Raw genomic sequence first — 23,403 nt, forward strand, 5'->3', positions numbered from 1 at the left:
ATATTGCTGTGTCTTCATTTGACTTCATTGTATTTGTCATAGCTCACTACCTAACCAGGAAAAACGCTTTGCCCAAATGATGACCTCCTGACCTGTGATGCTTCTCCCCCAGGCGACGGGCCACAGTGCAGAGATTATGTCATCTCCCTGGGTGTGGTCAAGCCCCTGCTGTCCTTCATTAACCCTTCCATCCCCATCTCCTTCCTCCGCAACGTCACCTGGGTCATCGTAAACCTCTGTCGCAACAAGGAGCCACCACCCCCCATGGAGACAGTACAGGAGGTATGTACATGTGGGTACCGTGTGTGTGTGAGCAGTGTTATCGTCTCTCCAGCCAGTCAGCCAAATGACTCATCACTAGGAGGAATGTTTAGCGACATACCTTACATGACCACATTTCTAGTCTGCTTTTCACAGCATCTTTTTCTCTCTCTACCTCAAACTGTTTTCTCTTTTCCAGATTGTTCCAGCTCTGTGTGTTCTTCTATACCACACAGATATAAATGTAAGTATGGAAGTGTATTTTCATTACCCCTAAATGGTACAATTCGCATACCATCATTTTGACATCAGCAGCCCCATTAAACAACACTTAATGGACTCATTGACATACTTGTGTAGATCCTGGTGGACACGGTGTGGGCTCTGTCCTATCTGACAGATGGTGGGAACGAGCAGATTCAGATGGTGATAGACTCTGGCGTAGTCCCCTTCCTCGTTCCTCTGCTCAGCCACCAGGAGGTCAAAGTTCAGGTAAGATGGCTCAACAGGGACACCATAGAATTGGGAACAATTACCATGGTAACTGATAACATTCAGACTTAGACCCAAACACACTGGTATAGATGGTGTGCTTATAAAATGAATCATTGATTAGCAGATGTTATTGCATGTGACCAATAAACATTTATTTTAAATCAACAAGTATTAAAACCTTGGCTTTACTCATCATGAGGGCTAGGTGTGCTTTAGTAAAACTGCAGCCATATGTTGAAGAAACTCCTAGCTTTCCTTACAACATACAGATCAGTGAACATTTCAAGGAAGGGAGGAAACGATGCGTTTTTATAAGTAATACATCAGGGTGTGTTTTTGTCTTTTCTGACGCGCTGACATTGTGGGTGTTGACCTGCTGTGTTGTCACTTCCTGCAGACTGCTACGCTGAGGGCAGTAGGCAACATTGTGACAGGGACAGACGAGCAGACACAGATGGTTCTCAACTGTGAAGTCCTCTCCCACTTCCCCAACCTGCTCACACACCCCAAAGAGAAGATCAACAAGGTAGAGCACACACACACTCCCCCGAGAGGGAATGGAAACGGGGAGGGGAGAAGCCAATGTCAATGATTAGCAGGCCAACAGGAAATTGTTTGGTTTGACTGTGTGAGATTGGACTGTTAATAGGAAGTGTTGTGGCATAACTGTCTGTGATTGGTTCGTCTACAGGAAGCAGTGTGGTTCCTGTCCAATATCACGGCTGGGAACCAGCAGCAGGTTCAGGCTGTGATTGACGCAGGACTCATCCCCTTGATTATCCACCAACTGGCCAAGGTGAGAGATCTGTGGTGTGCGTCTGTCAGTAGCGAGGCCAGAATGTGTTATTTGGCCCCAAAAAAACTTCCTGCAATTCTACACATTTTTGCCATGAAGTACTCGTGCCTTTTATAAAATGTTTATTAAATTAGTTTTGCTTCTAAATTCAGTTGTATTTAAGCAACATCAATAAGTCTCTTGTTTGCGCCAGCCCAATAATGTCTGCATATCATGTGTGGCATGTGTAATCAGCCAGCCGTATCCAATTCCAGCCATCACTCACCTGCTTCTCTCTGTCCGCTCTTCCTGCATCAGTTTTTTAAATATAATTTAGCTATGTTGGTGGGGGGGATGCAGACCCTGGTCAGTCTTCTGTTACATTGGAGCAGCGTGCAGAGTGAGAAAAGTTGATATATTGAATAATTTCATCCCTGGTATAACCAAGAGTACAGGCCAGTCTGATAGGCTTTGCAAATTCACCGTCACGCAGCTGTGCCAGAGAGGAAGCCCCGTTTTACAAGAGGCATGTCTGCAGCTTTACATCGTCTCGATCTCAAACGGTAAAAAATATCACCCATATTACCGGAGATACCTTTTGTTCTCTCTGCGTGATGTCGCGCACGTTTGATATTTCACACACCATGTCGAGGGACGTTTTTAAACTAATCCCGGACACTAATTATTGGTTTGATAACAAACAACTTTGTTCAGTCATGTTACCTAGCTAGCTCACAACCTGGTAACTTGACAGTTGTTGTAAGAAAATTTGATTGGCACAGGAAAAAAGGAAAAGTGTCTGCTACTCATGAGATGTTTTTCGAAGTTAGGATTCTTATAGGCCTAATGGAAGACTAAAGTGTAAAAAAATATATATTTTTGGTGCTCCTTACATTCTGTTTGGTACCTAACATTTTTAAAGGTGGGAACAGTGTGTTTGTGTGAGAGAGAGGTGCGTGTTTATGAGGGAGGGAGTCTTAACTGAAGAGTAAAGGTGGTTTCATGACAATGACGTTCAAATCATTATGCACGTGTAGTCACTCCTCCAGCAACATCATAGGTAGGCTTGTTCAGTATTCTATTATACGGTGAACAATGTGAACTTTAAATGAAATATGTTGTATTGGGGTGAACAGGATGCTAGGCCGCTGAAGTTTCCCCCGTGGTATCATGAAACTTGGCCTGGTATTGTGACAACACATTCTCATGCTGTTCTACACATTTTGCCATGAGGCTGAGAGATAATTGTGCATTTTTAAAGCTAATTAAAGCTAACAATTTTTTTATTTTTTTTTTATGAACCCCATTAGCTGTTGCGAAAGCAGCAGCTACTCTTCCTGGGGTCCACACAGAACATGACATAATACAGAACATTATTAGACAAGAACAGCTCAAGGACAGAACTACATAAAAAAATGTAAAGGCACACGTAGCCTACATATCAATACATACACACAAACTATGTCGGTCAAATAGAGGAGAGGCGTTGTGACCTGAGGTGTTTCTTTATCTGTTTTTTATACCAGGTTTGCTGTTGATTTGAGCAATATGAGATGGAAGGAAGTTCCATGCAATTAGGGCTCTATATAATACTGTACACTTTCTTGAATTTGTTCTGGGTTTGGGGACTGTGAAAACACCCCTGGTGACATGTCTGGTGGGGTAAGTGTGTGTGTGTGTGTCAGAGCTGTGTGTAAGTTGACTATGCAAACCATTTGGGATTTTCAATACTTTGTTTCTTATGGAAACAGGTGATGCAGTCAGTCTCTCCTCAACTCTTAGCCAAGAGAGACTGGTATGCATAGTATTTATATCAGCCCTCTGATTACAATGAAGAGCAAAACGTGCTGCTGTTCTGGGCCAGCTGCAGCTTAACTAGGTCTTTCCTTGCAGCACTGGACCATACGACTGGACAATAATCAACATTAGACAAAACTAGAGCCTGCAGAACTTGCTTTTTGGAATGTGGTGTCAAAAAAGCAGAGAATCTCTTTATTACGGCTAGACCTCTCCCCATCTTTACAACCATTGAATCTATATGTTTTGACCATGACAGTTTACAATCTAAGGTAACACCAAGTAATTTAGTCTCCTCAACTTGTTCAACAGCCACACCATTCATTACCAGATTCATCTGAGGTCTAGAATTTAGGGAATGATTTGTACCAAATACAGTGCTCTTAGTTTTAATGTTCAGGACCAGTTTCTTACTGACTGATAAATGCACTGGATTGTGACCTGACTTGTTTACTAAATAGAGGCGGCAGTGGCATGGTGTATTGGGGTGTGGCTTTCAGTTAGTTATTTTTGGCCACCCATTCCATGAGTGAAGGTCATGCCAGTTGGTGATGGTGTTTGCATGTTTAGGTAAAAATACAAATAATGTCCCGTTTGCAGAGGTGGGTAGAGTACTAAAAATCTAAGTAAAAGTAAAAGAGATCACAATCTCACAGTAGATTGTGATTTACTCAAGTAAACGTAGCCCTCTTAAACTACTCAAGTAAGAGTAAAAACATTTTTTTAAAGGGGGTGGTGGAAGTGTTCATTTAAAAAAAGTTTCCGGTCACAGAACTTTTTCAGTACTTGTTACATATTTTGTGTGATAATTTTTATTTTTTTACACCTAACTGACGGCAAGAAGAACAACAACTTAGTGCAATTTATTTTACATAAATGTATTGTTTAAGCCTGCCAGCACCATCTTGTGGACACCAGGAAAAGTGGCGACTGTTAGCAGCAGCTAACGGGATCCTAATAAAAATGCTAAATTGCAGATGTCCTCCAGTACAGGTCTTCTCCAATGAAGACTGACATTTAAGAAAATCTGTAGACTGTACAGTTTATTCAAAGTTGTTTTAATATCTATCAATGTGCTCAATTTCATAAAAAGGTAAATGGTACTTGAGACATCTGAATAATTTCAATAGCATTCATGAGAGATATTTCATATTACAAGTACATGTGATGGTGAATGCGTACTAAAAACATTTTACTCGAAGTGTGACGTTACATGTTTAACTCAGAATTAAATGTTAAGGAGGATCAGGTAAGTGTTACAACGATCCATATCGAAATGTCACTAGTCTAGTATGCAAATCAGACCCATTTCAGCATGAGATTAAACATTGAGGATTGTATTCAGGTAATAAATGAACAGTGCAGATATCAATTGCCATAGTAAACTCAATCCTATTTTTCTTGCCAAGGTAGGATTTACCCTCTTCCGAACCTCTCCACTTTGAAGGATCTTTTCTTGGCTGGCTGGGCATTTCTCCTTCCCCTCAGTTGTGCCGCTGCAAACACAACTGTACATGTTACTACCTACCTCTGTCTGTTTGGAAGACTGTCTAGTAGAGATGATAAAACAGGATATATCTGATTGGGTGGTCCTGGCTCCACCGTGCCTACATGGCTGGTGTCTGTGTGAGCCTGAGAGAGATGATCTTCCTGTCATTGCTGTGTAGTGATATGTTACGTAGTGCTGACAAGCCGTGTGTCGCCAGGGGGACTTTGGGACTCAGAAGGAGGCAGCGTGGACCATCAGCAACCTCACCATCAGTGGCCGGAAAGACCAGGTGAGTCTGTCACACACATTGCAACCTCTATCAGATAGACTATTGACTTAGACATGGACAGGTACGGGGCTGCATTGCCATGCCAGGGCCTCTAGAGCTGGAGCGTTCAGACCAGTGAGTTTATGAACTAATCTAATGCCAGTGACTGAACCTGCTTACACAATCATAAGTGTCAGCAGTGATTTGTCAGAATTGCTTACTGCTGTCTTCGTGTTTGTGTAGGTGGAGTACTTGGTGCAGCAGAATGTAGTCCCTCCTTTCTGCAGCCTGCTTTCAGTGAAGGACCCCCAGGTGGTCCAGGTACTCCTAGACGGCCTCAAGAACGTCCTCATCATGGCCGGGGACGAGGCCGGCACCATCACTGAGATCATAGAGGAGTGTGGAGGTGTGTGCCTGCATATTCTCATGATGGCTAAAGGAGGAGGTACTGTGTGTCTGAAGTGAATTGTTGCTTTCTGATCTGCTTTCCGCTCAGGTCTGGAGAAGATTGAGAATCTGCAGCAACATGAGAATGAGGACATCTACAAACTAGCCTTCGAGATTATTGACCAGTACTTCTCAGGCGATGATGTGAGTTGTAAATCACACACAGTCCAGTGCTTCTGTTAGGAAAATGTAGCACCAGACATGTGACCTGCAGCGTTTTCATTAACAGACCCATATGCATTGGGTGCGTAACCTGATTAGGGCGTCCACCCACGGTGCTCAGAAATACAAGGTAATTCATCTTAACAGAACATGCAACGGTGTGCATCCTTCTTACTAAATTCCGATGCAAACTTTGAAGAAGTTAGAATAACTGTCCACATGAACTTTTCCTCAGACAACAAGACCAGTAACAAACAGCAACATCACTAGCCTGTCAATCTACTATCCACCATAGTAGAAAAGTTGACCTATTCTATTGGTCAGCTTGTCGTTCTCTACGAGAAATAAATAGCCTTTTCTAAACACTCTGGGACAGTTGTGGGACGATAGATCATCATACAACAAGTAGGTGTCGTGACCATCATTAATCTGATGTCTGTGTTTAAACTATGTTTAATTGTTACTCGATTGAAATTAATCATGTAACAATTAACTCATTAGACATTTGGTGCACCACGGTAAAAGTTGTTTAGCGAGTTGCTGTCTCCCGACTTTAAACTCTAAAGATATACAGACATCTCTTACATCAATAACAGTCGATTATTAATGTATTATTATTACCTCCTATCAGTCTCATTCTGAACGTCGCATACTCCCTGATATCTGACAGAACCCTAACCTCATTGATGAATCAGAAATACACATTGGCTTAGTAAATAAATAATACACACTTACATGGGATAAAAGTCCCTAGTGAACTGACACCATATGACAGCTTGGTACATAATGGGAGGGGAGAGAGTCAACTTATCGTACATACATTTTGGAAGCTGCGCTCACGGAAATACGTATACTTAGCACCCTAACCACCGCTCATTCAGATTAGAAATGCAATATATATTTACGCCTAGATGTGTTTCTCTGTCTCAGAAACCAATCGATCCGTCTATGGGTAGTGGCTTGATGTAAGGCTCTGATTATCCACCAGAGGTCATAATGTCCTTAGTTGTAGAGCTTCTCTGGTCTTGGAGTGTTCGTTAGCATAGATACTTCAGACTTACCAATGGTTGTATGGGAGGGATTCTTCCTTCCCATAATTCCATTTTGTGACATTCACCTTGCGCTGTATGTCGGCTGGTCTGTAGAGTTTAAACCATTCAGCAGTGTAGCCACCGCTCCACGCTGCCTGGTCTCAGTACAACGTTTCTAACCATTTCAACGTGTGGGCCGCGACCTCGCCTCTTTTTGGTCTTGTAGTTTTAACCATTCATGACGTTCGGTTTGTTAATTCTTAGCGAGTCCTTTTAAGCACTCTGGCCAAAGGGGCGTTCCGTCATGCTGACACTAACTCTGAGCTCACTTGGACGTGGCTACTGACTGGGCACAAGTTTATATGAAAAACAATTCATTTCGAAGGCTAAAATCACATTGCTATCTTCACAGAATTATTCTCATATTTAATCATTTTATACCACATTTAGATGTAAACTTGATACATAGGACGTAAATTACTTTGTCATACCGTCCTTGACAACAAAATAATAAACCATATGGAAGGATTGTTCTTTCGATCCTGTCTTACCATTGATAACATTCCTATTTAATGAATATTGTTCCGAAGTTGGACGTTTTTAGAGGTTTTTTTTTGCCGGCAAAAGTCTCTCTGAAACTCCTTTGTTAGTCTTCCAATACTGCAGGGCAAGAAAGAGTTTCTGCAAACTATTTATGACCGGCTGTTAAGTCATAAAACCATTTGATGTTGTAAACTTGCTGTGGGGACTTGCTTCTATTCAGCCACGCGCATTCGTGAGGTCGGGCAATGATGTTTGGCGATTAGACCTGGCTCGCATTCTGCGTTTCAATTCATCCCAAAGTTGTTTTATGGGGTTGAGGTCAGTACTCTGTGCAGGCCAGTCAAGTTCTTGCACACTGATCTCGACAAACCGTTTCCGTATGGACCTTGCTTTGTGCAGAGGGGTGTTGTCATGCTAAAACAGGAAAGGACCTTCCACAAAGTTGGAAGCACAGATTTGTCTAGAATGTCCATTGTATGCTGTAATGTTAATAAGATTTCCCTTCACTGGAACTAAGGGGCCTAGCCCGAACCATGACAAACAGCCCCAGACCATTAATCCTGAAACCGAGGACAGACATTTCTACGCGCTTCACCGCCTGCCCACCGTTGAAGCGTGCTTTCTTTACCAGTTGAATTATACTCAACAAAAATATAAACCCAACATCCAGAAATGTAAGATTTTACTGAGCTACAGTTCATATAAGGAAATAAATCGATTAGGCTCTAATCTATGGATTTCACATGACAGGGAATACAGATATGCATCTGTGGTCACAGATACCTTTAAAAAAAGTTGGTATCTGGTGTAATCCCCATTTGCTGCATGCAGCGCGACACCTCAACCTCTGTATTGAGTTGATCAGGCTGTTGACTGTGGCCTGTTGTCCCAATCCTCTTCAATGGTTGTGTAAAGTTGCTGGATATTGGTGAGAACTGGACCACGCTGTAACACACATGATCCAGAGCATCCCAAACATGATAAATTGTATGGCTTATGGTAAAGAAATGAACATTAAGTTATCTGGCAACGGCTCTGGTGAACATGCCAATTGCACGCTCCCTCAAAACGAGACATCTGTGGCATTGTGTGAGACAACTGCACATTTTAGTGGCCCGAGCGCAAGGTGCACCTGTGTAATGATCATGCTTCTTGATATGCCACGCCTGTCAGGTGGATGGATTATCTTGGCAAAGAAGAAATGCTCACTAACAGGGATATAAACAAATTTGTGCACAATTTTGAGAGAAATAAGATTTTTGTACATATGGAACATTTCTGGGATCTTTTATTTCAGCTTATGAAACATGGGACCAATACTTGTTGCGTTTTTTATATTTTTGTTCAGTGTAAAAATTGTAGTTCTTTTTAATTGTGGCCATCTAACTGTTTTTAACATGTGATTGGAATTTAGAATTGTTGCGCAATGATTGGACTCCAGCAGCAATGAATGAGCTTGTCGTGGAAATTCTACACCAGGGACAAAGTCAAACTTAAAGGAATCTTTGTTTTGTTAATTTGAGAGGTTCCAACCGACTCAATGCACCAAGTACACATGTTGATTAGGAGCTCCTCTGGGGCAGTCCCGTTAGATCTCTTTTATATACAGACAAGTTATATTTGCATGATTTAGCTTATTCATAATTCATCATTAACGTTTGCGTCATTCATGTGACAGACCAATACCTCACAAGGCTTCTTCTCTCTGAGCTGAATTGCAGATACTGCCAAATTGCAGATTTTGATAGTGATGATTCGTTCAGTCACTTGCGTGAAAACACAGAAAACGGTTATTAGAAAAGCACAAACACAGAACACAGAAATTCATAAATAGAAAAGCACCAACATAAAATGTTCCATCACAAGCTCTTTGAGGAGCTGTAGCAGCAGCCCTCTTGCTGTCTGACAGAGTTCCCCCTCAAACTAGCCTTAAACTAGCCTCACATGTGCTGTGCGCGTGTGATAAATATTAGGACACATAATGACTAACACAAATACACACGTGCCAATTTAATCCCACTAAATTTAGCAAATTAACCTAGATTGATTTTTAAGCATGACCAGTCAAATGTATTCCCATAAATGAATAGGCTAAAAAGCATTGTTTTGCAATGGAATTCTACCTTTTCTCCTGGACAATTGGTCGGCACCCATGTTTATTTATCGTCTTTTAGCAGCTAACAGAAACGCTGACACACACACATCCCTCACCATTCCTCTTCTTTGTCTCTCCTTCTTAGATTGATGAGGATCCCAGTTTGATTCCTGAAGCCACCCAAGGAGGGACCTTCGACTTTGACCCCGCCTCCAGCCTGCAGAAGGAGTTCAAGTTCTAGGAGCCAATCCATCCAGCTTCACTAGTACTGTCTAACCAACCCCAGACATTCATCCATCTATCTCTCCTCCTATCTGGCAACCTAATACAGAAGGATTGAACCCACCTACTACCATCACTATTACTCCAACATGGCAACCCACCTTGCGATTGAAGGATTCACCCACCAACTCCACAATACGCCACCTCTGCACTGAAAAGGTTACTTAAAACTACCACCTGCCACCACAACCTGGCAACCCAACACAAACGGGTCCAGGTAATGAATCCAGCACCAGTACAATCTGGCCACCCATGTGGGGAGGATCTCAGGCAATCTTAGCAAATGCTTTGAAATGTCACGTGAAAATCACAAAGGAAGAAAAAGCCTTTTGAGTCAGTATTTTTGAATTGCCAAATGTCACAACTACACACTCGCACAAAAACACACAGTTGAAGACACTTGGGAATAGTTTCTTTGCATATTTGTTTTAGAAAACAATATCACGATACTGCGGTATCGGAAAGGATACTGCGGTATCGGAAAGGATACTGCGGTATCGGAAAGGATACTGCGGTTTATTTTTGTGCTTCACCTCTGGATTGTCCCCTGGTCGTGGACCTTTGCTCGCTCTCCCTCTCCCTTGATGTCCGAGTGCCCCCAATTAAAGATGTTTACCTCAGAGCGAAACCATGAACAGGCATGGACCCTGTCCTCGTCCCCAAAGTCCTAGGACAGGAAGAGGCGGGATTAAGGCAGGGAGAGGTTTTTAGGCAGACTGACGAGACATTTTGACTCATATTATTTTATTTTTTTGCTTTTGACTTCTTGAATCATGAGTTATGGATTTTTATTTATAAAAAATACATGTAATTAAAATTATATATAATGCTGCAAAACTGGTTCGTATAAGTATATAATTGTTTTGCAATTTTGCTCTAATTCAGGGGAGAGCAAAATAAAAAAGCTTAATTTTGAGAATGGTAGAGGACTAGGGCCCAAAAGCTCATTTTAACATGGGCAACTCCATTGAAGACTTTCACCATTTTAAACCAAGATGGTGGATAAATAAAGATGGGTCACTCAGGCTGTTTACCATTGGAAAAAATGTAATGGGGTGGCTCTCCCATAGACATCAATGCGTAGCAGCTGAGTCTGGTCTACTTCGTTCATTGACTGCCATTGTAAAAAGAGAGAGTGGGATGTCTCGCTTCTAGTCAACTGGGTGGGACTTCTTATTGGTTAAGGAAGGCTCACATAATTCCATCTAGGTCATCAGCCAATGAATTGTACTCGTGAGTAAACATTCCATAACTGCAGGTGGCAGCCAACCTTGGCTTAATACCTGTTCAAACAACACACCACAGGTGGCAGTATGCACCCTTTTAGTTTGTTTACAAACTCATAGAAGTATTAGAAAATGTACTACTTCAAAATGGAGATGGCCTCAATGGCGCTGCCCATTCTCTCACAGACGCCATAATGGGACCGGTACAATGATGCAATGTCCACGAGGAAAACACTGTAGCCCTGTTTCCCAGAGGACATGAAATCCTGCTGCAGAAGTGATGTCACTTCCTGTGCAGAGCAGGTAGTGATGGCATAGGTCTCGCAGACATTGCTTGCATTAACTAATGGTTGTGTGCCACGTCATCGACTGAAAGATTGCTGTAACATATGAGTTGGTTAGCTGATATGTAAAATACCTATCCAGACTTTGTAAGATCTGGAATGCATCAGAAACACCTGGTCAGAAGAACACACCCACTGTTGGGAACTCCAACAGAAGAGTTGACTGAAAACTAAAACAAACCTATATTTGGCAACAACAAAAAGAGTATTACCTCATTCTTATAAAAAATGTGTTATATTTTATGTTGAAATAGAAAAGATTGCAAGGTTTGTCTTTTTCTGGTCCAGGTATAGAAAATCACTGAGGCCTCTAGTGGCTAAAGGTCATTAGAATGAGCAGAGCCATTGAGGGCTTGCACAATTTTAATGTAGTCAACTGGGTGGAACTTCCAACTTCATTGGCTAAGCCCTCCTGGTGACCCTGTTGGAGTAATGTCCAACTGGGTCATCAGGAGGGATCAGCCATTTTGAAGAAAAAAATTGACTATTTAAAAAAAAATGGAGATTGCCTCAATGGCGCCCCCCGGCTGCCGCCGTCCAGGAGTCCCCCATCTCTAGGTCAAGTATGTGGAGCCTCCAGGTTTACTATTTTAACTTGTAGATTTTCTTCTGTCTTATGCACATGTCTGAGTATTAATTCTTCCTCTCTTCCTGCCGGAAAGAAGACCGGACTAACAGAGGATAGAACACGACCTCTGACCTATACAGAACTTTATTTTTATTTTTTTAAATGAGGTCACAGTTCATAAGCTTCCTGAATGTGTATCTCTCTTAAACTCGTCTCTTGAGAATATATAAATATATATTTCCAAAAAGCCTGTACAAAGCTGCTGCAGCTGAAGTCATTGTTGAAACGGACTCACTCTGCAGAACGATAACATTGGCTACTTATTGTCAAAGACTGACGGGGAGGTTGTTTCGTTTGTCGTTTTTCATTTTCATTCAAATGTTGTTTTTTTTTAAATTCATAATGGGTTGTGATGACATGCTGATGAACCTGGTACAGTTACGTCTGTCTGTAGGGACAGACTGTGTCTTTGTACCGTCCAAGAGCCAGTCCGTTTGTTTCCAGGATCTAGGAAGTGTGAGGGCTAACACAAACCCCTGGTCCCTTGTCTGGACTTATGTTCCTCTGTTATGGCCCATTCAAACAGCTCACAAAAAAAGCCGGTGAAGGATTTGTAAGGAGTGTGTTTGGAAGAGGGGGGTTTTCAAAGCAGCCCAGGCTTGTTTTGGAACGAATTGTTTATTACTGATGAACTAAACCCTAGAGGGTGTCGTGAACTATCCCTAGACGGACCGAGCCACTTTAAAGAATTACAATTCCGTTGTCTTGTATCAGAAAACGATACAAGCTTATGTTTGTTGCAAGATTTTTACTTGCCAGAGAAAAGTTGTTTTTAAAGAACTTAATAAAATGTCAGTGTTTTGGCCTTAGTTTCATTTATACATTTCAGATAGAAGAATTCACTTTTAAGGTGGCTTGCTGATGCTTTCAACTCTTGTGCACATTAAAGACGTGAGTGGAAATTCATTGTGCCTTTTTCTTGTTTTTAATTTCTACGAAACAAAAAAAATTCTCAACGACAAATGTACTAATGAAAAAATAAACAAAATGCTAGAAGCTGTTGGAGCATCCAGAATGGGAGATGTTCTTGTGGTGTCTCTCATATTGCTGGAGTCTGCCACTAGAATAGTCAATGCTGCGCTCTGCTGAAGAGAGCGATTTGTTCTACTCCTATTTTGTTGTTTGATAATTGTAACCCATTTTGACACATCACTCCTCCTTCCACCTACAGTGTCTCAGAAAGCATTTATACCTGTTTCAAAATGGATGAAATCAACAACAACATTCTCACCCATCTACACACAATAATACCCTGTAATGACCAAGACAAGGAAATACTATAATCTAATTTACAGAAATATTCACACCCCTGAGTGGTTATGTTAGAAACACCTTTGGCAGCGAATACAGCTGTGAGTTACAGCTGTGAGTCTTTCTGGGTAAGTCTCTTAAGAGATTTTCACACCTGGGAAGTGCGACATTTGCCCATTATGCTTTTAAAAATTCTTTATTCTGTCATTGTTTGTTGATCATTGCTAGACAGCCATTTTCAAGTCTTGCCATAGATTTTCTAGCTGATATAAGTCAACTGTAAGTAGGTCACTCGGGAACGTTCAATGTTGTCTTGGTAAGTAACTGCAGTGTATATTTGGCCTTCTGTTTTAGGTTATTGTCCTGCTGACAGGTGAATTTGTCTCCGTATCAGCTGTAAAGCAGACCGTGATGTTGGATTTGCCCCAAACACAACTTTTATCGAAATGAAGTTCATTTCTTTGCCACATTTTCCACAGTTTTACTTTAGCGTTTTATTGCAAACAGAATGCATGTTTTGGAATATTTTTTATTCTGTACAAGCTTTCTCATTTTCACTGTCATTTAGGTTAATATTGTGGAGTAACTACGGTGTTGTGGATCCATCCTCAGTTTTCTCCTATCACAGCCATTCAACTGTGTTTTATAGTCCCCATTGCCCTCATGGTGAAATCCCTGAGCGGTTTCCTTCCTCTCCGGCAGCGGAGTTAGGAAGGACGCCTGTATCTTTGCTTGTGTATTGAGCCACCATCCAAAGTGTAATATCTTCCCCATGATCAAAGGGATATTCAATGTCTGCTTTTTGTTTTACCCATCTACCAATAGGTGCCCTTTGCGAGCCATTGGAAAACCTCCCTGGTCTTTGGTTGAATCTGTTTGAAATTCACTGCCAGACTGAGGGACCTTACAATTATCTGTATGTGTGGGGTACAGATGTGGTAGTCATTCAAAAATCAAGTTAAACACCATTATTGCACACACAGTGAGTCCATGCAACTTCTGTGACTTGTTAAGCACATTTTTACTCCTCAACTTACTTAGGCTTGCCATAACAAAGGGTGTGAATACTTATTGACTTGACATTTCAGCTTTTAGGTTTTAAAGAATTTGTAAGAATGTCAAAACAATTCCACTTCGACATGATGGGGTATTGTGTCACATTGTGCCAGTGTCACAAAATCAACATTTTAATCTGTTATATTCAGGCGGTAACACAACAAAATGTGGAAAATTCCAAGGGGTGTAAATACTTTGAAGACACTACATTCACCTCACCACAAACAAACCCGTCAATGCCACATTCTGCTAATCAATCAGGGGATTTTGATCATGACATCACTTCCTCTCATCTCATCCTTAGGGCATGTTCTCTGTACTACTGATCCTAACCAAAATAAATGTGCTGTTAGCCATTGGATCCTCACTGCTGCAAGCTTTCTGATTGGTACAATAACATCAAGGTGTATTGTCTGTCTGGAAAAGTTGGTGAGAGATTCTTATTCCTAAAGAAGTGACTCTGCTCTCATGTATGTAATTTAGAGTTGCTGTACATGGTACCTGGATAAATATACCTGACACATTTGCTCTCAAATACTTAAGACCAATTAAAAAGTAATCCGCTTTACTGAATATACAACTAAAGGTTCTATTTTAATGTAACTGTATATCACCAATCCCTTCAGTCTGGTAGTGTCAACACTTCAATCTGGAGTAGTAATCATTGATTTAACTTCCAGGGAGAAACTAGAACCAGCAGGACTGTGGCTAAATAAGGAGACCACCTTGTGTTATAGAAGGATACTGCATCTTCTGTCAATTGTAAAAATGAGTGGCACTTGTGGCATTGCTGTGGGGGAGATTAGTTTAATGTAAAATACATGTCATTGTAAAAACAGGTGGATGATCTAATTGGGTTTTTGTCCTTTTGATAAAAGTAGCCATTTAATTCCAATCTGCGATTCTCAAGTCCCATTGAATAGTTTCCTTCATAGTGAATGTCACAACTGTTTCTATATTCAAATAACCTACTGGCATGATGCATACTGTGAGACATAGGGCTAGTTAGTGATAGGAGCACAGTTAGCTTATGAAAAGCCTCACAGGTTCCCTTTTCTCCAAATGTGTGTGTGCCTATTCTTTACCTGTTTGTATATGAGAGCCCATTCCTTGTCCATTGATCTGTGTATTTGCCAAAATGTTCCATATATCCTTGTGTGTCTGAGTTCTCCCTCAGCGCTTTTTGATGAGTGTGGCCAAAGAGTCCAGGGCCTCTTGGAGCCCCAGGCCGTTGTGAGCGCTGCACCCATGCACCTCCCAGTCTCTATCCCAGCACTGCCCCAGCCCCAGCCCGCCCGTCACCTCCTGGAGCCCCATCGCCTCTGGGAGGTCCATCTTATTAACCAGCACCATTAGGGGGACCCCCCTCACCCTCTCATCCCCCAGCACTCTCCCCAACGCCGCCCTTGCCTCCCCGATCCGTACCCGGTCTACCCCGTCCACCATAAACAGCAGGGCATCGCATTCCTCCATGTGGTCTCCCCACTGGGCACGCATGCCCCCCTGGCCCCCTATGTCCCACACGGTCAGCTCCGGGCCAGAGTCCAGCTCCAGCGAGCCCACGTTGAAGCCTACGGTGGGGGTGGTGTGCGCCAGCTCGCCCCTAATAAGGCGGTGGAGGAGGGTGGACTTCCCTGCCCCGTCCAGGCCCACTAGAACCACTTTGGCCATGTGGCTGTGAGACTGTCTGCACAGGGCCAGACCCATGTCAGACAGGACTTTGAGGTTTTTATGAAAGATGAAGGTTTCTGCAGATCTGTGATGGTTGGAGTCCATCTAAGCTTGTCCTTTAATAGTCCAATGAGTGGAGCAGATCAGTTAAACATCAAGACTTAGAAATGAATCATCACATCTTCAGTTATCAGCAAGGTCCTGATTCCTCTTTATCGTGTTGGTCTGTGAGTGTGTAATCCAGCTGCTTACCATTACACCCTTTGTGCTGAAATGGAGGCTCCTACAGCACAGCCGAATGTCACTGAACAGTCATAACCAAGTGAGATATCATCTAGTTATTTTCATGTGTTTGCATGCAGCTTTCTAAGCCAGCGCTAGCTCCCATTGGACTAATCAACCCAGCTGACTGGGATCTCAATCACTGGGGATGGTAACCATGGCTCTGGGTTACACCTGTGGCAGTTAAATAATTCAATTAGTTGATGAGAAGTTGATTGTGGGTAGTTTATTTTCAGAGGTACTAAAATGGGAGATGGAGGTGCAATTTGCTGACATGAGCGGCAACAAGATGTGTTAAACATTCTTGTTATCGGGCCTCCCGGGTGGCGCAGTGGTCTAGGCTCTGGGTTCGCGCCCAGGCTCTGTCGTAGCCTGCCGTGACCGGGAGGTCCGTGGGGCGACGCACAATTGGCCTGGGTTAGGGAGGGTTTGGCCGGTAGGGATATCCTTGTTGTGTTTCGGAGGACGCATGGCTTTAGACCTTCGTCTCTCCCGAGCCTGTACGGGAGTCGTAGCGATGAGACATGATAGTAACTACTAACAATTGGATACCATGGGGGTAAAAATCAAACATTCTTGTTATCAAACAAACAGAAGGGCACAGCCACTCTGACCAAGGATCTGTATTAAATGTACCTCTGTTCTGACCCTAGATTAGAGTGAATAGAACAGGAAACGCCCACTGAATCAACTGGGTTGCGTTCAGTATGTTCAATTGAACGGAAACTGCTATATTGTCACTGATCCCTCCGGAACTTTCATTACGCACACCTGTCCCCTATTCCCACTGATTAGTACATGTATAAGTGTGCCCTTTGGTTTCCATTGGGCTGTCGACCTGTGTTGTGTGTTTTGAGCTTTCGTGCCCTTGTGTATTGCGCAGGTTATTACGGGTCTCGTCCCGTGTGTTAATCATTGTGCGTGTGTATTTATTCGAGGTACTCCTCGCTCTTTTGTTTGGGTTTCAACCCTGTGTTTTGTGTACGTGTTTGTTTGATCTTCATCCCTGTGCCTTTACACGGCTCGCCGTAATTTGGGCTAAATGAAAACCCTATTACGCATTCCTGCGCCTGTCTTCCGAATCTCTTCATGTGAACGTGACATGTACTTAACAAACAGTTGAAAAACAGGGAGGTGGTGGGTTGGGGAACGCTGTTAACATGGCCACTGCCCTTTAAATACGTCACTCATCGCTTCAACCCACACCTTGCTACAGCCACGGAACGGGAGCAAACGTATCTTAAAGTCTGTTAGAGTACGCAAGAGAACGTTTTGAGGATACGTTCAGTACAAAACATTCCACAAAGTAGCAAATGTTCAAGCTTACTGAACAAACCTCTAACCCCCCATGATTAACTGAGTGATCAAGAGAGAGAGATCAGGCTTCTTGCAAAACCTGATTTATGAGGATTATGGCATCATTCATGTTTGGGGGGTGTTAATTTTATGGTCGCTGCGCAGCTGTGCACGACCTCATCACCGTCATTGTTTGCAGACGACACGACGGTGGTAGGCCTGATCACCGACTACAATGAGACAGCCTATAGGGAGGAGGTCAGAGACCTCTCCCTCAAAGTCAGCAAGGCAAAGGGGCTGATTGTAGACTACAGAAAAAGGAGGGCCGAACACGCCCCCCTTCACATCGACAGGGCTGTAGTGGAGCAGGTTGAGAGCTTCAATTTCCTCGGTGTCAACATAATTTAGGATCTATCATGGTCCACACACCAACAGAGTCATGAATGGTGGGACCTTAATTGGGGACGGTCTCGTGGAAATGACTGGAGCGGAATAAGTGGAACATCAAACATGTTTTGAATGTGTTTGATGCCATTCGCTCCGTTCCAGCCATTATTATGAGCCGTCCTCCCCTCAGCAGCCTCCACTGCCCAGGAGGCTGAATAGATTTGGCATGGGCTCTCGAGATCCTCAAAAAGTTCTACATTTGCACCATTGAGAGCATCTTGACTGGCAGCATCACCGCTTGGTATAGTAACTGCTTGGCATCCGACTGCAAGGCATTACAGAAGGTAGTGCATACGGCCCAGTACATCACTAGGGCAGTGGCCTCTATACCAGGCGGTGTCAAAGGAAGACCCTAAAAATGTTCAGACTCCAGCTAGTCAAGTCATAAACTTTTATCTGCTACAACACAGCAAGCGGTACCAATGTACCAAGTCTAGAACCAACAAGACCCTGAACAGCTTCTACCCCCAAAACATAAGACTGCTAAATAGTTAGTCTGGGTAGCTAATGGTTAACTATTTAACAATCTGCTTTGACCCTTCGTGCTGCTGCTACTGTTTTATTATCTATCCTGTTGCCTAGTCACGTTATCCCTACCTATACAGTATGTACATATCAACCTCAACTACCTCGTAGCACATCTACTAGCTACTGGTACTCTGTGTATATTGCCATGGTAACACTCTTATTGTTGCAGGTTAATACTGTTGTATTATTCCTCTATTTTCTCTCTCTCTGCATTGTTGGGAAGGACTGTAAGTAAACATTTGACTGTTAGTCTACACACCTGTTGTTTACCAAGCATCTGACTATATGTATCTGTGTGTTTTTGTTGATGTTCTTGAAAAAAAATGATTCAATTTCGATTTATGCCAAAAGGATCTAGACTTGTGTCTAGTGTTTGTCAGGCCAGACAGTGCTCTAGTGACCTTCGCCCTATTTATTTCATAGGAAAGCGACTGTCTCTGCAGCTCTGAATTCAATTGGTCTTGCTGAATGTTGACAAGTCACATCATTTGTTGTCTCTCACTTCCGGACACTCTGCATTAAAACAGTATCAAGTTTTTTTTTAACCTATGTCTCAGGTCACCTGATTTAGAATTGACCACAGGTAAGGTCAGTGTTTCACAATCCATTCCTCAGGTTGCACATATTTGTTCTAGCCCAACACTAACCCACCTGATTCAAATAGGACTTGGTGATTAGTTGGGTTTGTGCTAGGTTAGAATGAAAATGTGGACAAATTGGACATTTTGACCTAGGATGAGCTACTTCTGTACTGCTTAGCAGACTTGCCAAATATCAGAACTCAAAATCAAACTGATCATGCAATGTAATATGCATTTGATGTATTTTGGACACTTTTTGGGGGACCAAATTTGGTATATAGCAGCTATAGTTGCACATTTTCAAACAATATATTTTCAAGACTCGTGCTCAAACAATATGTCGCTATGAGCTTGCATGAATGATTTTTCCTATCCAACAGTGCCACCATGTGACCAAACTGAATCATACTTTACAGGTTAGCTAGACTCATCCATGAGCATGTGTGCCAAATTGCATCACCCTGAGTACAACAGATCAAGAGATATAAGCATCTGTCAATTATAGCGCCACTGTTGTAATGTGTACTGCCCAGTACATCACTGGTGCCAAGCTTCCTACAATCCAGGACCTACAGTTGAAGTCGGATGTTTACATACACTTAGGATGGAGTCATTAAAACTCATTTTTCAACCACTCCACAAATGTCTTGTTAACAAACTATAGTTTTGGCAAGTTGGTTAGGACATCTACTTTGTGCATGGCACAAGTCATTTTTCCAACAGTTGTCTACAGACATATTATTTCACTTATAATTCACTGTATCACAATTCCAGTGGGACAGAAGTTTACATACACTAAGCTGACTGTGCCTTTAAACAGCTTGGAAAATTCCAGAAAATTATGTCATGGCTTTAGAAGCTTCTGATAGGCTAATTGACCTCATTTGAGTCAATTGGAGGTGTACCTGTGGATGTATTTCAAGGCCTACCTACCACATTCATCTGTACAAACAATAGTATGCAAGTATAAACACCATGGGACCACGAAGCAGTCATACTGTTCAGGAAGGAGACGCGTTCTGTCTCCTAGAGATGAACGTACTTTGGTGGGAAAAGTGCAAACCAATCCCAGAACAACAGCAAAGGACCTTGTGAAGATGCTGGAGGAAACGGTACAAAAGTATCTATATCCACAGTAAAACAAGTCCTATATCGACATAACCTGAAAGGCCGCTCAGGAAGGAAGAAGCCACTGCTCCAAAAAAAGCCAGACTACGGTTTGCAACTGCACATGGAAACAAAGCTTGTTATTTTTGGAGAAATATCCTCTGGTCTGATGAAACAAAACTGGAACTGTTTGGCCATAATGACCATTGTTATTTTTGGAGGAAAAAGGAGGATGCTTGCAAGCTGAAGAACACCATCCCAACCGTGAAGCATGGGGGTGGCAGCATCATGTTGTGGGGGTTCTTTGCTGCAGGAGGGACTGGTGCATTTCACAAAATAGATGGCATCATGAGTTAGGAAAATTGTGGATATATGGAAGTAACATCTTAAGGCATCAGTTAAAGCTTGGTTGAAAATGGGTCTTCCAAATGGACAATGACCCCAAGCATACTTCCAAAGTTGTGGCAAAATGGCTTAAGGACAACAAAGTCAAGGTATTGGAGTGGCCATCACAAAGACCTGACCTCAATCCTATAGAAAATTTGTGGGCAGAACTGGACAAGCGTGTGCGAGCAAGGAGGCCTACAAACCTGTCACAGTTACACCAGCTCCGTCAGGAGGAATGGGCCAAAATTCACCCAACTTATTGTGGGAAGCTTGTGGAAGGCTACCCAAAACGTTTGACCCAAGTTAAACAATTTAAAGGCATTCTACCAAATACTAATTGTGTGTATGTAAACTTCTGACCCACTGGGAATGTGATGAAAGAAATAAAAGCTGAAATAAATAATTCTCTCTACTATTATTCTGACATTTCACATTCTTAAAACGAAGTGGTGATCCTAACTGACCTAAGACAGGGAATTTTTTACTAGGATTAAATGTCAGGAATTGTGAAAAACTGAGATTAAATGTATTTGGCTAAGTTGTATGTAAACTTCCCGGCTCACTGACTTGGTACCGGTACCCCCTGTATATAGCCTTGTTATTGTGTTTATTTTTATGATTTTTTAAACTTTTTTACTACCTCTGCCAATGAGGTCATCTGTACTGAACAAAAATATTAACTCAACATGCAACAATTTCAAAGATTTTACTGAGTTACAGTTCATAGAAGGAAATCAGTCAATTTAATAAATTCATTAGGCCCTAATCTATGGATTTCACATGACTGGGCAGATGTGCAGCCATGGGTGGGCCTGGGAGGGCATAGGTCCACCCACTTGGGAGCCAGGCCCAGCCAATCAGAACGAGTTTTTCCCCACAAAATGACTTTATTACAGACAGAAATACTCCTTAGCACCCCCCCCCCCCCCCCCCCCCTCTAAATGACGTTGGAGGTGGCTTATGGTAGAGAAATTAACATTACATTCTGGCAACAGCTCTGTTGGATGTCATGCAGTCAGCATGCCAATTGTACACACCCTCAACTTGAAACATTTGTGGCATTGTGTTATGTGACGAAACTGCACATTTTAGAGTGGCCTTTTTGTCCCCAGCACAAGTGCACCTGTGTAATGAACATGCTGTTTAATCAGATTCTTGATATGCCACACCTGTCAGGAGGACGGCTGGGTCACGGTTGCTTTGACGAGTGTCTGGTTCCAGTTTTGATTCCATTCCAACAATCAGTCATTTATTTCTATGACTATGACATGACTATGCCAATTGTATGAAGTGCCAGTTGGCCTTTCTCAATATGACCCCAGACTGCTGAACCAATAAAAATACACTGACCAGCTCAGTACAGTGTTCCTTATTGGACCCAGTTCTGAAGGCCACTTTACCTCAAGGGCAGAACACCTTTGATCAGTTAGATCAGTGGTCCCCAAACTGTGTGGCACGAGGAGTTGACAGGGAGCAGTGGTCCCCTCCTTGTACTTGAAGAATTAAGGTCACTAATTAGTAAGGAACTCCCCTCACCTTGTTGTCTAGGTCTTAATTGAAAGAAAAAAACTCAAACCTGCAGACACACTGGGACCTCCATGGAATGAAATTTGACATCCCTGGGTTAGATGAAAGCTCAGTGGGCAGAGGTTAGTGACAGTTCAGTGGTTGGAGTCCAGGGCTGCGTTCAGTAAAGGAAAAATAGTGTCCAGTTTTCAACTAAATGGAAAACGTTGATGTTCTGAATGACCAGTTGAAAATGGGGAGGAGTTGGGTTTGTGCACCTCTGCCCTTTTAAATAAGTCACTCATTGCTTCAAGCCACCCCCAGCAAACGGAGCAAACATACTACAAAGTCTGTTCCAGAATGTTGAACAACTTTTTGGGAAAGGATTCCTTCCATACAAACCGTCACTCAACGCAGCAAACGTTTAATCCAACTGAAAACACCCCAGGTGAGTCAAAAAAATAAACAATCTTGTTGATGTCCTTTCTATTCACAATAGCCTAATAAAGGCAGACAATCTGAAACCATGCTAAAATAGTGTACTTGACTTCCAGTAGTTTCCAAATGAACCGACATATGCAGCGTTTACCTTTAATCCAATGTCCTGGAACATGGTAACGTTGCCTTTGAAAGCTGCTTGTCTACAAACATGATTGAATCCCAATCAAAATATGAGCGTGGATTGCATTGTGTTTGGACAGACAGCCCAACTTGTATATTTTTTTCACTAATTGCTCTTTTTACCAATCACATCAGATCTTTTTCAGAGCTTATATGATTGGCCTAAACACCAGGTTTACAGTGGTGGAAAAAGTACCCAATTGTCATACTTGAGTAAAAGTAAAGATACCTTAATAGAAAATGACAAGTGAAAGTCACCCAGTAACATACTACTTGAGTAAAAGTCTAAAGGTATTTGATTTTAAATATACTCAAGTATCAAAAGTCAAAGTATAAACCAGTTCTAATTCCTTATTAAGCAAAGAGCACCATTTATGTGTTTGGACAGATAGCCAGGGGCACACTCCAACACTCACAACTCTTTGTAAATTATGCCTGTTTAGTGAGTCCGTCAGATCAGAGACAGTAGGGATGACCAGGGATGTTCTCTTGATAAGTGTGTGAATTATACAATTTTCCTGTCCTGCTAAGCATTCAAAATGTAACGAGTACTTTTAGGTGTCAGGGAAAATGTATGGAGTAAAAAGTAAATTTTCTTTAGGAATGTAGTAAAGTAAAAGTTGTAAAAAATATAAATAGTAAAGTAAAGATACCACAAAAAACAACGTAAGTACTTTAGACCATAGCTTACAGCATGATGTAATAGTGAGGGTGGAGGGCATGACATGCCGGTTGCCATGCAGAATGTTCATGGTTCAAATCCAAGTGTGGTGTTTATCACCTCAGAATAAGATGCAATAAGGGAACTCTAATCTGCCACAGACAAG

General features: G+C 42.2%; 2 protein-coding genes across 2 annotated transcripts in view; one reads left to right on the forward strand and one right to left on the reverse strand.

Moving 5' to 3' along the window:
• The window catches only part of LOC110520522 (importin subunit alpha-4), a 28,829-nt gene extending 16,080 nt beyond the window's left edge, over positions 1 to 12,749 (forward strand). Inside the window, exons 9-17 of the mRNA XM_021597906.3 lie at positions 113 to 282; positions 461 to 505; positions 622 to 753; positions 1,154 to 1,282; positions 1,448 to 1,552; positions 5,035 to 5,106; positions 5,329 to 5,491; positions 5,582 to 5,676; positions 9,509 to 12,749. Coding sequence (XP_021453581.3) covers positions 113 to 282; positions 461 to 505; positions 622 to 753; positions 1,154 to 1,282; positions 1,448 to 1,552; positions 5,035 to 5,106; positions 5,329 to 5,491; positions 5,582 to 5,676; positions 9,509 to 9,604 — 1,007 coding nt within the window. The 3' untranslated portion in view covers positions 9,605 to 12,749. The remainder of the gene's footprint in view (positions 1 to 112; positions 283 to 460; positions 506 to 621; positions 754 to 1,153; positions 1,283 to 1,447; positions 1,553 to 5,034; positions 5,107 to 5,328; positions 5,492 to 5,581; positions 5,677 to 9,508) is intronic.
• Positions 12,750 to 14,098: 1,349 nt separating this feature from the next.
• LOC110505427 (ADP-ribosylation factor-like protein 11) lies at positions 14,099 to 18,438 on the reverse strand. The gene has a single exon (XM_090230301.1). The coding sequence runs from the start codon at positions 15,924 to 15,926 to the stop codon at positions 15,324 to 15,326; it is 603 nt and encodes a 200-aa protein (XP_090086427.1). The 5' UTR covers positions 15,927 to 18,438; the 3' UTR covers positions 14,099 to 15,323.
• Positions 18,439 to 23,403: the final 4,965 nt, after the last annotated feature.

This window comes from Oncorhynchus mykiss, chromosome 3, assembly GCF_057628025.1.
Source record: "Oncorhynchus mykiss isolate SJ-2025 chromosome 3, ASM5762802v1, whole genome shotgun sequence".
In the NCBI taxonomy this organism is placed as follows: Eukaryota; Metazoa; Chordata; class Actinopteri; order Salmoniformes; family Salmonidae; genus Oncorhynchus; species Oncorhynchus mykiss.

Excerpts from the sequence above, each read along its gene's own strand:
- LOC110505427 (XM_090230301.1), bottom strand. The coding sequence starts at position 15,926 with ATGGACTCCAACCATCACAGATCTGCAGAAACCTTCATCTTTCATAAA.